At 53.6% G+C, this 16,326-nt stretch overlaps 1 protein-coding gene across 2 annotated transcripts in view; it reads left to right on the top strand.

Moving 5' to 3' along the window:
- The window catches only part of WSCD1 (WSC domain containing 1), a 53,030-nt gene that overhangs the window by 25,592 nt on the left and 11,112 nt on the right, over positions 1-16,326 (top strand). For both annotated transcript variants that reach the window (XM_082443881.1, XM_082443880.1), the window contains exon 5: positions 3,929-4,050. In XM_082443881.1, the coding sequence (XP_082300007.1) occupies positions 3,929-4,050 (122 nt within the window). The remainder of the gene's footprint in view (positions 1-3,928; positions 4,051-16,326) is intronic.

Raw genomic sequence — 16,326 nt, 5'->3', positions numbered from 1 at the left:
GCCTAGGTCTAGGTGTGTCTCAGACATGCTGTGTGGCCTCAGGCAGTTTGCTTCCCCTCTCTGGGTTCCAGTCTAGTTTGTGAAGTGCAGAGGCAGACTTTGATTTCTAGCAATGGGGCAGACCAGGTAGTCTGAATGTTTCCTAGCTATGAAACACCTAGAAATGCTGGGTAAAACTGTTCTAAAGGCACAGCTGAACTAACAGGAAAGTAAGGAAATCCCTCACAGTGGTGAGATGAAGGTAATCAAGGATGCTGTGTACCTCTGGGTCCCCGCCAGGGGAAGTTGCTGGTCTTGGTGATCACACGGCTTAGGTTTTCATGTCCACAGAGGACAGAAAAGGAGGCTTTGAGCCTGTCAGGGTAGGGAGTTGGACTGAAACTTCTGTGTATAGTTGGATCCAATTTCACTGAAGTATAAATCAGTGAAATTTTAGATTAAAAAAAAAAAAAAAACACCTACCAGAAATAGAAAAACTTGTCTGTTTTGACCTGAGCTTCAGGTGAAAAAAAAATTTCCTAAGAATTTATAACCTAAGAGTTTATAATTGCAGGCCTGCACTTGTCTGAGTTTTGAGGTTCAGATTTCTGCTGTCTGCCTGGTCCTGAAAGCTCCAACATGAAATTTGGCTCTGGGCCATCTGGAGGTACCAACAGAGGCAAATGCAAAATTCTCTCTTGGGAGCTGTGCCACCAACCCAGGTGTAAAGAGTTCCTGTAGATAAATTCTCACTGAAGATGAGTTTACAATTCAAAATTATAGAACTCAGGAGGAAATAATCAACCAGGAGGGAGAGTAAGCTGGTGCATCAAACAGCGAGACTGAACCTCCCAGGATTTCACCTGAAAGTGCCATCAAACAGAGATGACAACTGAGGGGGCCCAGCTAGATGTTTGTGAAACTCAGATCTGTCCTCATTGCTAGATGAGCTGCCGACCCACTTGATGTAATTATAAAAGGCCCTTTTATAGAATAATATGGCTGTGTACATTTGCACATGTGGGGAGCCATCCTCTTCCTGACTGGGAGGGGCCAGGCTGGGAAGAAGTCAGAGCATGGGAGACCTCCCCCCACCACTGGCAAGTGTGACACTGCAGATGATGGAGGCACAGGCCAGCATCCAGGAACGTCAACTCATGAGCTCAGCCACCTCTGGCCATGGACCAGGGCTCCAGGAGAGCTGATGGATTAGTTCAAGATCTGGACAGGGCCCAGAGAAAGGTGTCAGGTCAGAAGCGAAGACTGCAGAGGGGTTTCTGGGAGAGCTTTCCTAGTGACGAAGGAGTTTGCTAAGCAGTCCAGAAGCCCAGCTCAGAGAAGCATGGGTGAGCTTCAAAGCCAACACTGGCTACCATCTATGGGGTCAGAGTGATGGGGAGAGTGGCTCAGTGCTCAGACCCGGCCAGCTAGGCTATTCCGGTGCTTCCTATATTCAGACAGGACTGTCTGGGAACCAGGGCTCCAGATGGGGGAATGGGGACAGGGGTGGAGACCCTGACAACACACTCTACGGATTCACTAATGAGCCATTAACGCAACAGATACTCATTGACACCTACTCTGTGCCAGGCCCTGTCCGGGCTCAGCAGTTTGCCATGGTACATGGATGTATCAAGTCCTGCCCTGTCATCTGGGCATCCACATGGGCTTCCCGAGGACCAAACTGCTCCAGGAGGGCTTCTTGGACCTTTGACTTTCCTGGGTTCAAACAACATTAGCCCCCCTGACTCCTCAGCCCTGCCCGCCAGGAGGATCAGGCCTGTACGTGGGCTCTGGGCTGCCCCGGCAGCTCGCCCTGCCTGCTCAGCCACCGACTCTTAGAGATCAGTATTTGGCTCTAGGTTGCCCACTGGTTAAGGGTCAGATGGTCCAGTCATTCAAGCCAGCCTGAGATCTCAAGTCGGCTAGACCTGTTGTCGTAGTTAATGTTGAAACGGTTTAACAGCCTCCCCTTCTGGCAGGCTGTGGAGGCTGCACGGCTGACCTTTGCCTGCCTGCTCCCTTCTCGAGGGCATGAACCGACAGGATCTCTGTCAAGAGGTGACCAGGTGACCGGCCATCTGAGATTCGAGCTTCTCGCTGGCAAGGAGCTCTCACAGGGGTCAGACCCGTGAAGGTGCTCCGCGGACTGGGATCAGAGGGATGTGCAGAGCAAGTCATCAGTGGCTCCATCTCGGCAGTGTCCTTCTGCCCTAAGTGCCCCTGGAGCTGTCACCTGGGGAGCGGGGGAGAAGGGAGTGGAATGGGCTGCCCTGGGTGACAGCCTCTTCCCCGACAGTCACGGCGGTGAAGTCTAGAGGCAGCTGACGCTGCACTTCTAGCAGCGTCTTGTATCACTGACCTGTTACAGCTTATGCCGCGCCCTCACCTGCCCTGTCGTGTCCAATTCCGTATTCTGTCAGCACATATTGGGCACCTGCTGCGTGTCAGGGTCAGGGCTGGGTGTGGGGAGCATTGGGGTGACCCAGGCCACAGGGAGGTACTCACCGGGACACTGTCACCCCACTCGCCCTGCCTGTCCTGCTCACCTCCCTTGCTGTGTGCCCCGGAGCCTGTCTCCCTGGAGCCTGTCCCACCCCAGTGCAGCTGACCGAGGACCACGGCCCAGTCCGTCTAGATACTTTGTCCTTTGGGGGCCCAGTCATGCCACAGGACAGGACGGAGTTCTGTGGGTCCTGCACAAGTCATCACCCCAGGCCCTTGCACCAAAATCCAGGGCAGGAAGGTGGCTCTGGGAGATGCAGCCCCATGGGGGCTGGCGTGTGGGTGCATGTCATTCCTCAGAACAACTCTAGCTGCCAGGCGTCACTTAGGTGAGAAAATGGGGAGTCTCTGAGTCCATGACACGCCCAGATTGCTGACTGAGTCTCTGGCAGTGCCGGGGCTTGATCCCAGGCCGTTAGGCTGCTCCGCCTGGACTGTTTTCCCAGCACCAGGCTGCTTTCCCTCATCTGTGCCCTGATAGGTCCGTGCCCTGACGCCCAGACCACTGGTGCCATGGTCTATAGGATGGGCTTCCAGACCCAGAGTCTGGTCCTGCTTTGCAGTTTTGCGTGGAGAGAGCCTCCCGCCATGGTGCCGGCTGGCGAGAGGGTTTCTGCTCTCTCCACGAGGTGTGGCAGGCGGAGAGAACCGGGAGAGATGCTGAGCCCCAGGAGATGTTGTGCTAAAAGGAGCATGGGATGAGAATCAGGACGCCATCCAGAGAAACTCTGAGGAGTCTGGAGGAAATAGGAACAGTTGGTGCCGGAACATTCCAGAAGGTTTGTCCCCACACCAAGGAAGCCAACTAGGGAACTAAACCTCTCCACCAGAAGGTCTGTAGACCAACCTGGCAGCCTGTGTACCACGGGCTTGAGGAGTATTCCTAGAATCTGGCGGGAGTTCAAGATCAGAGAGAAAGCAAAGTAGTGGTGTGACTCGACGGCACAGCAAGAGGGAGTGTGGCAGGATTTCAGGTTTCCAAATCGACTTTTCTTTTCGTGTGTACGTGGGTAGGACAGAGTTTTCCAGAGTGACAATCTCTTGGGTCACCTAGTGCAGAATCTAGCGCAGAATGGATGCACAATCCCGATTTGTGGAAGGAAGGAAGGAAGGAAGGGAGAGAGGGAAGGAGGAGGAGAGGATGCATACCGTCCCCCGAGGGCTGACGGGAGAAGCAAGACGTGAGTTCAGAAGCTTCAGCCAAATGGTCCCTTGTCGGTGACCCTGGCGACCAAGGCTAACGAAAGCTCTGGTGCCTGGTTTCTCTCGGGAGCTTGGCTTGACCACAGCCTCTACGGGCAGTTTGCCCTCTCTGATTGGAAATCTGCCTTTCCTGAGTGTATTTCCACCTGTTTCGGCATCTGAAGCCACCGTTTTCCTCTGTGACAGGCACCAAGAACGGTGGGCACCATTTCTCACCGGAACCCCATTTCCTTCCCCGCAGGAAGGACCGTCACGTACCGGGGCTGCTTCCGACTGCTGGAGAACGTCACACACGCCTTCCCCGACTCCCTGGTACAGGCCAACGTGACCGTGGAGACGTGTTCGGGATTTTGTTCCCAGAAAGTAAGAGCAATTATGATCTCACAGCCCTGCCCTTTAACCATCCAGCCGGAGTGGTGGTCTCAGGGAGGGGCAGGCGTCCGTGTGGGGCTGCGGCTGTCCGTCCTCGGAGCCTGGGTGGGAGCCGAGGAGGGGGGTCCGGGAGGGCGGCGGGCGATGATGCAGCAGAGTCGCCGAGGACGCCAGCAGGGAGCCCGCTAACGAGGTGATCCGGGGCTGGGTGGGGAGTTGTCAGAGAAGGTTGTAAAGCTGAAAGAATCGTGCCTTTCCCGACGTGAGCTCTTGGCACAAGTGTCAGATGTTAAATTGACTTGGTTTGGAAGCAGGAAGATGCTGGCTCGGGACTTGGGGAGTGCAGATTTTCTGTTATTTGCGCTGACAGTGTTGGGCCATGAATCTGACTTCGGGGGCTGTAGTCACTCATGTACCTTTGGTTCAGCCTGGGCTGAGGAGTGGAGTGTGGTTCTGTGCAGGGGCCGGGCTGGGCACCAAAGGCCACTGTCCCTGCATTGCATGCCAGCTCCAGGCTGGGAAATGTTGATCAAGGCCACGTGGGGCTTGCACAAAGCAGGACCGGGGACGGGGTGTGAAGCGAGGCTGGCGGGACCGGCGGGCCGCCCAAAGAGCTTTGAGAGCTGGGGCTGGAGACCCGTGGTCTCCAGATTGGGCTGGATGCTGTGGCCCTGGAAATGGCCCCGGGTGGCAGTAGGCTGGGATTTGGGGCTGCTCCGATGTGCTGGGGTTCAGTAGCCTTGAAGGGACTGTGGTACGTGGCAGTGTAACAGAGTAGGGCTAGGAGAGAGGAGGGCCTTGGCAACAATGATGGTATTTATCAATAGAAGCTAACAGGTATTGATCATTTATTCCAGGTTCTGTTCCAACTTTACATGTGTTAACCCATTTAATCCTCTTGACAACCATAGGTGCTCTGCTTAACCGCATTTTGCAGGTGAGGAAACAGAGAGCTTGGGCATTCTGCCCGAGGTCACACAGCCAGGAAGGGGGAGACCCAGGATTTGAACTCTGCCTAGCTCCGTAGCCTGCTGGTTGTTAGACGGGTATAGGACGTGGGCCTCAGCGAAAGCACATGTAGTTGGACACAAAGAAGCGCTGCCTCCGTGGGGCCCCAACCTACAGGGAGCTGCCGTGCTCTCAGCCCTCTTGAGATGCTTCCCTTGGAGGCGGGGGGAGACAAAGCCTTTCTCCTACTCGCTTCCCTCTTGCACAGTCGCGGCCTTTGAAGTGGCTCTCTGACATCTCCGGCATTTCCAAAGCCACTGCCAAGGATGTCTTAGGCATCAGGGCTCATGAGACACAATTCTGGGAGCCGAAAAGACTGTTTGTTGATTCACAGACATCTGGCCTGGGGACCCCTTCCTCCCCTCTCCCCCTGGTGGGAGCAGAGCCAGTAGAGATGGCAGGGAAACCTGCTTGCCCAGCAGGGAAGCAAGCCGCCCGGTCTGGGCTTCCTTCACACCTGCAGTTCCGAGCGGCTCCCTGGAGAGCCGCCCGCTGGAATCAGAGGAACTCAGCTGGTCCGGGCCTGCTGAAGGCCAGTCTCCCGGTCGGCAGACACACAGGCATATTCCTGCGTGCCGGGCGCTGGGTTGCAGGCTTCCCACTGGTGGTCGGCTCTGATCCTCCCAGCGCTCCGTGAGCGGGGATAGTCTGACCCCTGCTTTGCTGCGGAGCCGGTGCAGGTTTGCAGGAGCGAGAGCTCTCACACGCAGGCACAGAGCGACGGGCTTTACATCCCACTCTCAACACCACGCCCCGTGCTTTTCATGCTGCTGCCTCTCGGTGTGACATCGGCGGGGGAAGGGGACAGGCGAGTTAGCCGGAGGAGACAGGAGACAGGAAAAGAAACAAGAGGAAAGGGAGCGGACAGCATCACGGCTCTGCCTCTTTGATGCTTTAAATTATTTTCAATAGATAACATGCTCACGTGGAACACAGTAAAAAGACACCAAACGGGGTCGAGGGGAAAGTCTTCCTCTCACCCCTGTGTGTCGTCCACTCAGTGTCCTTCCTTGGACGCAGCTGACGGACCTGACCTCGGCCAGCCACCTTCAGAGAGGTTCTATGAATATTCAAGTGGCTGTTCCTTTACAGAGTCACGATGCCTTTACAAACCCCACGGATGGTAACGAGCCACACGCACTGCTCTGCCCCACAATCCCCTCCTCTCTCTCCACAACGTTGCTCCACGTTGGCACAGAAAGCGCTTTCCCACTCTTTTATTCAATTACATGGATGTCCTCTGACCAACGCCCTGCTGTTAAGCATTTAGGTTGTTTCCGGTCTTTTGCTTTTACAAACAAGGCTGTGATGACTGTCTTTGTGGGTGGGTCGTTCTGTGTCGGTGGCGGACCTGCCAGATCAAATTCTTAGGAGGTGCCAGGTCAAAGGCCGTCGGTCCTTGTCCTGTGGGTAAACTTCGCCATGCTGCCCTCGGCAAAGGTTGTGTTAATTTTACGCCCCGCCAGCTCTGCATGAGAGGGGAGCAAGGCATCCTCGTGCCTCTTCTTTTGGAGAGGATGACTTCAAAGCAGCGTCCCAGGTAGACGGCCCGCTATTCTGGGGAGGCCTCCCCTGGGGCAGCCCACAAGGGCCCAGAGAATTCTGCCTTGTGGTTACAGACACAGAACTTGAAGACTTTAAATTCTTCAACTCCTATTTCCAGCCATTCTTCATATTTACTGACAGAAATCCGGGTCGCTGCAATCTCACACTGCAGCGCGTGCCTAAAGATACCTGAGGGTTGTTGGTAGCTTATGCCGTTCTGCACCTTTGCATTTTGTACGTCTCCCCTCGAGATGCGTTTCAAGGACAGGTTCCTTGCTTGGCTCTGGGCAGTGATGCTGCGAACTGTTGAGGTCAGAACAAGGATGAAAGGGCGTCCAGCGTTCTCAGAAATGGCCTTTGCCCTACAGGCGTCAGGATCCGTGCTGACAGCTTGGCTCCTATCCTGGCCTCCCCTGTATTGTCAGGTGGGGCAGGGACAGTGGCTGTTTCCTCGAGTACCATTGTTTAGATCCACAGAACGTTGCAGCTGTGAGGAGTAGAGTCACTATTTCCAGCTTTCAAGTTGAAAGCAGGTCTTGGCAGGACATACTTGCGGGACGGGGGCCAAACACATGCACTGACACTTATGGGGTGGGGGTGCCAGCTTCCCCATGAGATAGAGCTCACCCCTGAAGAAGGGCTAAGACAGGAATTGGGTGATTCTGACATACAGCAGAGGAAGGTCAGTGCCTGATGGGGATGAAGGAGGCTTGGAGGGAGGCTTCGGTAGGAGGGCTGCAACGTTTTGGAAGGGTTAGAGCTGGAGGATGTGGGGCGGGCAGAGGAGGGGCGTGAGGAGTGCATCGTAAAACTAGGCAGTGGCTGGGCAGGGGTGAGGTAGTGGGAAGGCAGCCAGCCCGCCCAGAGTGCAGGGCTCCGCGGTGCCATGTGAAAGGTAGGACGGGGACAAACCGCAACAGGCCTTGGATGCCCGCCTCCAAGTCCAGATGTTTTTCGGCGGGTAAGAGGGAGCTACTGATGGTGTGGCAGGGAGGGGGCGTATGACTGGCGTGGGGCTTCATAGCTGTGCGTAGGATGCTCTGGGGTGAGGGGTGTTCTCTGTGGATCCCTTTGGGAGACAGCAGTCCTCAGGGCCACCCCCAGAGACGCCTTGGCAAAACTGTGACTGAAGTCCACCTGTGACCTGGCTCTGGAATTAGGAATCCCAGGTAGGGCAAGGATGATGCCCCAGATGTCATGCTTGTAAATAAAACCACCGTCTGCCTGACAGAGTGAGCCTTTGGTTCCCAGAATGTCTGTTCCTCCCTTCTCCCTCGTCCTGCTCTGCGGTTGTTGGTATGACTTGGACTCGAGCCTTCTGGATGATCCCCATCAGCTCTCAGGTTCGCAGTGGGAGCTGGGCTGGGACCCTGATCTCACTCTAGGGCAGGGTTGCTCATCCTTGCAACGGTTGACATTTCGGGTTGGATAATTGTTTGGGGATCTGTCTGTACATTGTAGGATGTTTAGCAGTATCCCTGGCCTCTACCCACGACATACCAATAGTACTCCCCACTTAGCTGTGACAACCCAGACTGTCTCCAGACATAGCCAGGGGTCCCCTGCAGGGGAACCACTGTCCCAGAGGGCCACCTGGAATGTGTGGGCTCAGCCATACCCAGGCCCGGTTCACGTTCCCCACGCATCTGAATCCTGGTGATCAATTGTCTTTTACAACTATTTAGGGAAGATGAAGAAGCAAATTCCGCCTCCAGCGTTGAGGTCTGGTGGATACAGGATCAGCTGGAAGTTCAGCTGACCCAGGCCTGCAGAGGCCAGGGATCTATCTGCAGGAAGGATCTTCTCTCTCCTCTCCTGGATGTTGAGGGTGAGTGAGAGAGGTGAATTTGGAGATTTCTGGCTGTACTTTCCTGACCGACGTGCCAAGCACTTCCTCTCCGGAAAGGCTGGTGGCACCGAGGCTGCACAGACGTCCCAGTGGCAGCTTCATCTCATCCTAATTTGGCTGCAAGACAAGCTCAGATGTCCCACGATGTGGGAACGGTTACATTATGCCGTGGCCATACAGTGGACTGTAATACAGCCACTGAAAATGTTTTCAACGACTTTTATGATGGAAAATGCTCACAGCAGACTGTTAAATGGGGCAGAGCTAAACCTGAGGGTGGGGACAACAGGCTTAATTAGGGCTGGCTGGGCAGGGGGGCCGGGAGACAGCAGATGCCAGAGGTGGGGCATGCAAGCAGGAAAAGAGGGGGAGCCTTCTTTGTGCCATGCCCCAATTTCGAGCGCCATCTGAGATTTATTTGTGGCTCCTGATAAAAATCTCTACTGTTTTTTGCTAGTGAGTTACAACGGATTCGGGGAGCTCCCAGAGTGTAGTTTGACAGGGAAAGAACATTTTGGGCCACATCAGCATCTTAATGATCTGACTGTCTGCCAGCAAGGGCGACTTGACCTATGTAATGTGTTTTTAAACACAGTAAAATGATCTTGTCTAATTTTCTGCGATCGTGTTGGGGATGGAAGAAAACCTGCTCATTCTCAGGCCTCTAAATGTTATCACCTCCTTCACTGGAACAGAAGGTGAAAATGATCTTAGGTGTTTGCATTGCTACCCATTCGGACGTGGGGTCCTTAATTTTGAAGCCCCGTATTGGTGTTCGAGTAGATAGGCCATTTGTGGGAGTGTGCGTTCCTGCAGCGGGACTGATGGGTGAAATCTGGCACCATCTGCAAATAGGTTACTAACGTGTGACGCTTCAGCTATTGCACCTTGTGATCTGAGGTTTGTTCTCCCAGCAGCTGCTAGTGGTCCTACTGAGAAAGGCATCGCAGGGAGAGAGGTGTTATCCTTTCTGCCTGCCCTCTTTTAGCCTCTTTGGGGTGTATAAGTTCTTCATACAGAATAGTAATCACCTGGATGTTTTCCCATCGACATTTCTTCTGAGGTTTTCCCTTTGTCCGTTTAAAGGAGGCGCTAACCCAGCTGCCTGGGGGATGGAAAGGCACGCATTAACGCGGAGCCGGCTTGTTCTCTGCTGGGCGGTGGCTCTGGCCACGTCCCCTTGGATCTCGATAGATGCAGTCCATCCTGCGTGGGTCTGGGTTTTGTGAATTACTACCTCTGTCTGCCGTCTGGGGCTCCAGTCTGCGGAGAGCCATCGCCCAAGGGGACATCCCCTAGGGGCCCCTGGAGACACTCTGACATTTAGCTCAAAGTTATCCTGAGGCAGCACCTTTGAGGCTGGACACGTGGAAGAGGGCTGGTGAGTTGGCTGTCCCTGTGGAGAAGACTGAATACAGAGAGATGGCCTAATGCCCCCACCCCATGCCTTTGGCCTCCTCCGGACTCGGACCAGCCAACTTGCTGAGGGTCTGCTCTCTGAAAGGCCCCTTAATAGTATAGGTGTTCCTTGAAGAACACAGGTTTGAACTGCACTTGTCCACTTATGTGTGGATTTTTTTCAATAAATTCGTACCACAGTATACATCATCAGCCATTGGTTGAATCCACGAACACGGAACCACAGACTTGAGGATCCGCGGATTTGGGTATCTGTGCCAGGTCCTGGAACCCATCCCCTGCAGATACCAAGAGATGACCGTATTTCATTGCATCCTAAAATCCCCCTTACAGCTGGAGAAATCAAGACTCAAGCCGTCTAAATTTAAACTCACACCAGAGCCCTTAATCATTAAGCTATGCCCCTTTTACAGATGATAAAACCAAGGCTCACAGCTGCCCGGTAGCTTGTCAACAATCACACAAATGAGATTCAAAGCCCGGGATTCCTGACGACAGGTCTCAAACTGGGTCCACCTCCCGTAGCTGCCCCTCCAAACCGCACAGCCCCGCACCTGCAGTCAGATCACAGGGAAACATGCTCTCAGTTACAGGGTCAGCGGACGGGTTTGCATTCAAACTGACATTTGCCGGAAAGCAAGAGTCGGTCCTTTCATCCCCATCCCCACATCCCCCTTCGTGGGCCTCTCCTCTCCTTTCTGTGTCTTGAATGTTCCCCAGTTCTGCCTCTGGAGGCAAGAGACTGGTCAGAGGCAACCTCCATGCCGGGTCCTGAATTTCATCACAGACCCACCGCATTCACGTTATTGCCTCCCAGGGGCTGAGTGTGGTGTGTGGCAAAGCCCCGGACTGGGAGTCCCGAAGGCTGGCTTCTGCTGCCACACACCCTGATGGCCTGAGGTCGTGGGCTGCTTGCCGCCGGCCTCCAAGCCTCAGCTTCGCCTTCTGAAACCGGAAATTCTCATCTCTGAAGTTTTGGTAATTCTGTGTAATCCTGGAGATCCTGAGAAAGGTGCCCAAGGAGGAGCGAGGATGGAGAAGAGGAGACCCCAGAGGGGGTCCTTCTTGAGGCCTCACTCCTCGCCTGTTGGAATGTCCGCTCCGTGACCCCTTGGCCATGGCCAGGCCTTGGCGTGTGGATCCCCGCCGCCCGGAGAGCCCAGCCCTGGCTGTATCGTGACCCGGCTCCAGGCTGAATGCCCAGACGCACTGCAGACCCAGTCCTCGCCTGAGCCCCCATCCTGGACACCCAGGCTCGGGCTGTAGAGAAAGTACCGGGATCAGGGTGTGCACCCACCCTGCCCTCGGAACTCCTCACCTGTTTGAAGCGGTATCACATCTGTGTTCCTGTTTTCCTGCCTTGTCTTGGTTCATTTTCTCCTCTTCTCTCTCTCTCCCTGCAGCTTGAGGTGGAGGTACCGGGGAGCAGCAAGGTTGGCAGAGAGATAAGATTCATCAATATTTAATTTTTATGGAAATCATGTCTTAGAAATCCCCAAGGGGCTGAAAATTGTTCTGTGTTTTCAGAATCCAATGATGTTGCTGAAGAGGTTATGTTGTAAAGAAAACCACATTACTGTCTGCAGCTCTCCCGTTGCTCTGCAAACACCCGGGAACTTGACAGTTTAATCCACTCGAGGAAGCAAAAAGGTTCAGGTCACTGGTGGGGGCAGCCTGGCCCCAGCCCTGGGATACGGGATCGTGAGGCATCAGCCGTTACCACCGGGGAGGGAGACAGACCCAGCCTGCCCTGAGCAGACTGTTTTTTTTGTAACTGTGTTCGTAAAATATTCTTGTCTGAACAGGAATCTCAGGATGGCAGAGTCCCCTGGGGTTCCTGTTGTCAGGGAGGGTTTGCTTAGATGGAACAGGCTTTCTTCTCTTTACTCATGGCCGGGCACAAGCGACCAACGGAAGACTCATGTCCAAGTCTGTTGCCAACAACTCTGGGGGGAGTTGGGATCTGGAAAGGACATTCATTCATTCATTCATTCATTCGTTGGTGCATCCATCCAAGATTCATTAAGCATCCACCATGTTCTAGACTTTGTTCTAGGTACTGAGAATGCAGCAAAGCACACCAGACACACAAAAATCCCGGCTTATATTCTTGTGGGTAAAGGTAGACAGTAAACCAGGGAAAATAAGTAAAATATATAGTATGTTGAATGGTGACAAGCACCAGTGGAGAAAAATGAAGCAGGAACCTTACATATTTACCCATTGGAAATGAAGATGTGTATCCACTGAAAGTCCTGCCCAAGAATGTTCATAGCAGCATTATTCGTAATAGGTAAAAACGGGAAACAGCCCAGGGATCCATCAAGTGAAGGAGTCCGCAAATTGTTGTGTCCACACACGGAATGATACTCAGCGATAAAAAGCAACAATCCGCTGCCAGATAAAACAACATGGGTGGACTTAACAAATATTTTTCTGAAAGAAACCAGACTCACACAAATATGTGCTGAGTGATTCTATTTATAGGCCGTTCTAGAATAGACAAAACTCATCTGTGGTGATGGAAGTCAGACTAGGGGTTGCTTTGGGGGAGGGGGGTATGAGTGGGAAGGGGCCGAGGAAACTGGTGTGAGGAAAATGCTGTGTGTCCTGATAGGCATTCATCAAAACAGACTGGGTGGTACATTCAGGGTCAGAGTGTTCCATCGAGGTAAGTTATACCACTGAAACAGAAGTAGAAAACACAGCAAGGGATTGGGTGTATCGGTGATAGCGGGAGGGACGTTGCAACTCGAAATGGGGTGGCCAGGGAAGGCCTCACGGAAGAGGTCTTGCAGAAGGTGAGGGAGAAAACCATGAGGGTATCTGGGGGGGCTTCCCTGGTGGTGCAGTGGTTAAAAATCCGCCTGCCAATGCAAGGGACACGGGTTTGAGCCCTGGTCCGGGAAGATCCCACATGCTCCGGAGCAACTAAGCCCGTGCACCACAACTGCTGAGCCTGTGTTCTAGAGCCCATGAGCCACAACTACGGAGCCCGTGTGCCTAGAGCCCATGCTCTGCAACAAGAGAAGCCACCGCAATGAGAAGCCCACACTCCGCAACAAAGAGTAGCCCCCGCTCGCCACAATTGGAGAAAGCCCGCGCACAGCAACAAAGACCCAACACAGCAAAAATAAATAAATAAAATAAATTAATTAAAAAAAAGAAAGCCATGAGGGTATCTGGGAAAGGACATTCCAGGCAGAGGGCACAGCAAGTGCAAAGGCCCTGAGGTGGGAGCGAGACTGCAGTGGCCAAGGACTGGTAAGAAAGCTAGTGTTAGTTTGCTCGGCCTGTCATAACAAATTCCCACAGACTGCTGGGTGGCTTAAACAGTAGAAATTTATTTTCTCTCAGTTATGGAGGCTGGAAGTCCAAGATCAAAGTGTTGGCACGGTTGGTTTCTTCTGAGGCCTGTCTCTCTGGCTTGCCAATGGCCTTCTCCTCCATCTCTGTGTGTCTGGGTCCTAATCTCTTCTTATAACGACACCAGTCAGATTCAATGGGGGCCCATCCTAATGGCCCCAGTTTAACTTAATTGCCTCTTTAAAGGCCCTGTCTCCAAATACAGTCATATTCTGAAGTGCTGGGGGTTAAGGCATCAACATATGAATTTCAGGGGACACAATTCAGCCCATAAGAGCCAGTGTGGATGGAAGTGTGGGGGACACAGACGCAGACAGCTGCGTGCTCTCTGCTGCCGCCGTGGTACCCAGGCTGCTTGTTCCCGCTGCTTGCTGTGATGAAGGTATTGATCTGGGACGAGGCGGGATGAGGGCTTTTCGGGAGAGGATGGATAGCAGTGGGAGAGGCCAGAGGTTGCAGTTCTTGTGATGGCTTTTCACTAACTCACATCAGCAGGAGAACTTGCTTCCAGAAAGCCAACGGCATTCTGATTGAGGGTCAGGACACAGATTCGCTTTCTGTTGAGCAATGACATGGGGGCCCCAGGTTGGGTGGAGTCTAGCCAGAGGTACTGATGGGGTTTGTCCAGCCTTTTGCCCCCTCACTCCAGGCCCAGCGGCCCCAGCTGCTGGTGCTGGACGTCACCGCAGCTCTGACAGTGACGGCAGCTGTGGCTGAGTGGGTCCTGGTTCCAGGGTTAGGGCCCCATTGTGGCCACTGAGCCCTCAAAGCAATTCTTTTCTTTTTTTTAATATTTTTTTAAAATTTATTTTTTGGCTGCATTGGGTCTTCGTTGCTGTGCACAGGCTTTCTCTAGTTGCGGTGAGCCGGGGCTACTCTTCGTTGCAGTGCACGGGCTTCTCACGGCGGTGGCTTCTCTTGTTGTGGAGCACAGGCTCTAGGCACGTGGACTTCAGTAGTTGTGGCACACGGGCTTAGTTGCTCCGCGGCATGTGGGATCTTCCCGGACCAGGGATCAAACCCGTGTCCCCTGCATTGGCAGGCGGATTCTCAACCACTGCGCCACCAGGGAAGTCCCAGCGATTCTTTTCTCTATGTGTCTGATCGAGGTTAAGAATCACAAGTGCTGCTTGGGGGAGGGACTTCCAACCTTTGCTTGATCCTGAGCTTTTGGGGCCTTGGAGGGGGAGCCAAAAAGAGGAATTTTAGGAACCAAACTCTCAGGTACTCTGAGTGTTAGGAGGGTGGTCTGGGCCCGCCTCTAGTACAATTAAAGGTCTTAAGAGTTAAGAGTAAGGGAGCCCTTACTATGTGCTGGGTCCTTTTCATGCGCCATCCTCCCTTCATTCTCCCAGCACTCTATGGTGTGAATGTTATTGCCCCCAGATGACAGATGAGACAGCCAAGACTTGAGGGGCAGGTAGTGATTGGTCCAAGGTCATACAGATACTCAACCGTGGCCCTGGGATTCGAGTCCAGGTCTGTTGGATTGTAAACCTGGTGCTTTTTCTCCTACCGGGTGCTTCCTCCCTGGTGCCTCTGGACATGAGCCCGTGGACACCCAGAATGACTGCCTACCCCTAGCCCCCTGTCCTGGGAGAAATTTGCAACTCAAGCCTCGTCCAGGAAAGGCATGGGGGTAAATGTCCTAGTCTCACTGGCCCTCACAGAGGGAGAGAAATGAGATCCTCCGACTCTTCCAGGCAGGACAACTCAAGGAATCTGTCCATTTTACAGATGGAGAAACTAAGGTTCCAAAAGGGGAAGTGATTTGCTTATGGTCCCATAAAATGTTTAAGGGCATTTCTAATGCCAAAGTGAGCACTGAGGTCTGGAAGCAGATTTTGTGTGTGTGTGTGTGTGTGTAGGGGTGTGTAGTGTAATAGTGAAAACATCCTCTCTCCTGTCCCCACATGGCAGCTCAGCCCTGAGAGAGGGACGCGGGGCTGGCAGAGGCAAAACTGCCCCAAGCCTTGACGAAGGAGGAGGGAGGTGGGAAGAGGCCTTCGTGGGGGCTGTGAGGTCTCTGGGAGAGCATCCCACCTACACTTAGGAGAACAGCCCTCCACTGGGGGCAGCCTCCCCTCCTACCTCCTAAGGGACCACCCGGCCCCAGGCTCTGCATCGCCCTCCCCTGGCTGGGACACCATCCACTGTCTTTTCTGAGTGCCGAGATCCTGGGCTCTGCCAAGCCACGCTCAGAAGACGCTATTGATTTTCCTTTATTTTTTTTTTTATGAGATTTTTGCTGTGGGCAAAAAACAAAAAGGTTTGTTCAGCGTTTCCCTTAGCAGCGAGAAGTTTTCTCTGCCCACTGCTTCCCTCGCCCCCAAGCACACACTCAATTGACTCCTCTCCTATCTCTGTGCTCCAGGGGGCCTCGCATCTCCTGTTTGCAAGATGCACGGAGAGGCAGAGTGGAAATGGGGCTGAGTGTCCTACCTGGTGCCTGGTACATAGTAGGTTCTCAGGTAAAATGTGTGGGAGAGGTGAGTGGAGGAATTTCCCACCAGGGAAAGGAGGCCGAGGGTGGCCCGTTCCTCTGTGAGGAAAGCACCTACTGTGTGCCGGGCCCAGCACTGGGCAATTTGGACCTTTCTCATCTAGTTTTCACAACCGATGTGCAAGGTGGGTTTTATTCCCTTTGTTCAATGGTGAAATTCAGAAAGGTTCAAGGTCACCCAGGCTGTGAACCTGAATTCACATTCAGGCCTTCCCAATGCCAGCGCCCCAGCTCTCACTGCTGTGCTGTGGGTGCAGCCTTCTCCCCAGAGGAAACCAAGAAAACATATGTAAAAAACTGCCAGGAGTTGGCTTGGCCTTCTAACCCTGGCAGGGCCTCTCCGATCTAAGGAAGCCCCCATCAGCCTGAGCACCTCGGAGCGGCCAAGGCCTGGCCGTTCCCACCCCGTCCTGTCCTGGAGAGATGCTGTGTGAGAATCTGTCACCGGCCCTGCACCCCACCCTGCAGCAGGACTGCAGAAGCAGGGGTTAGGTCTGTCTCTTTCCAGGGAGGGCTGGTGGGAATTCCAGACCTCACTGGGGGCTCACAGTCTGTTGGTTAAAGATGTTGAATGCTG

This window comes from Balaenoptera physalus (genome assembly GCF_965194825.1).
Source record: "Balaenoptera physalus genome assembly, chromosome: 20".
Classification (NCBI taxonomy): Eukaryota; Metazoa; Chordata; class Mammalia; order Artiodactyla; family Balaenopteridae; genus Balaenoptera; species Balaenoptera physalus.
Note: the sequence above shows the minus strand (reverse complement) of the source record. Positions and strands in the feature narration are given on the sequence as shown.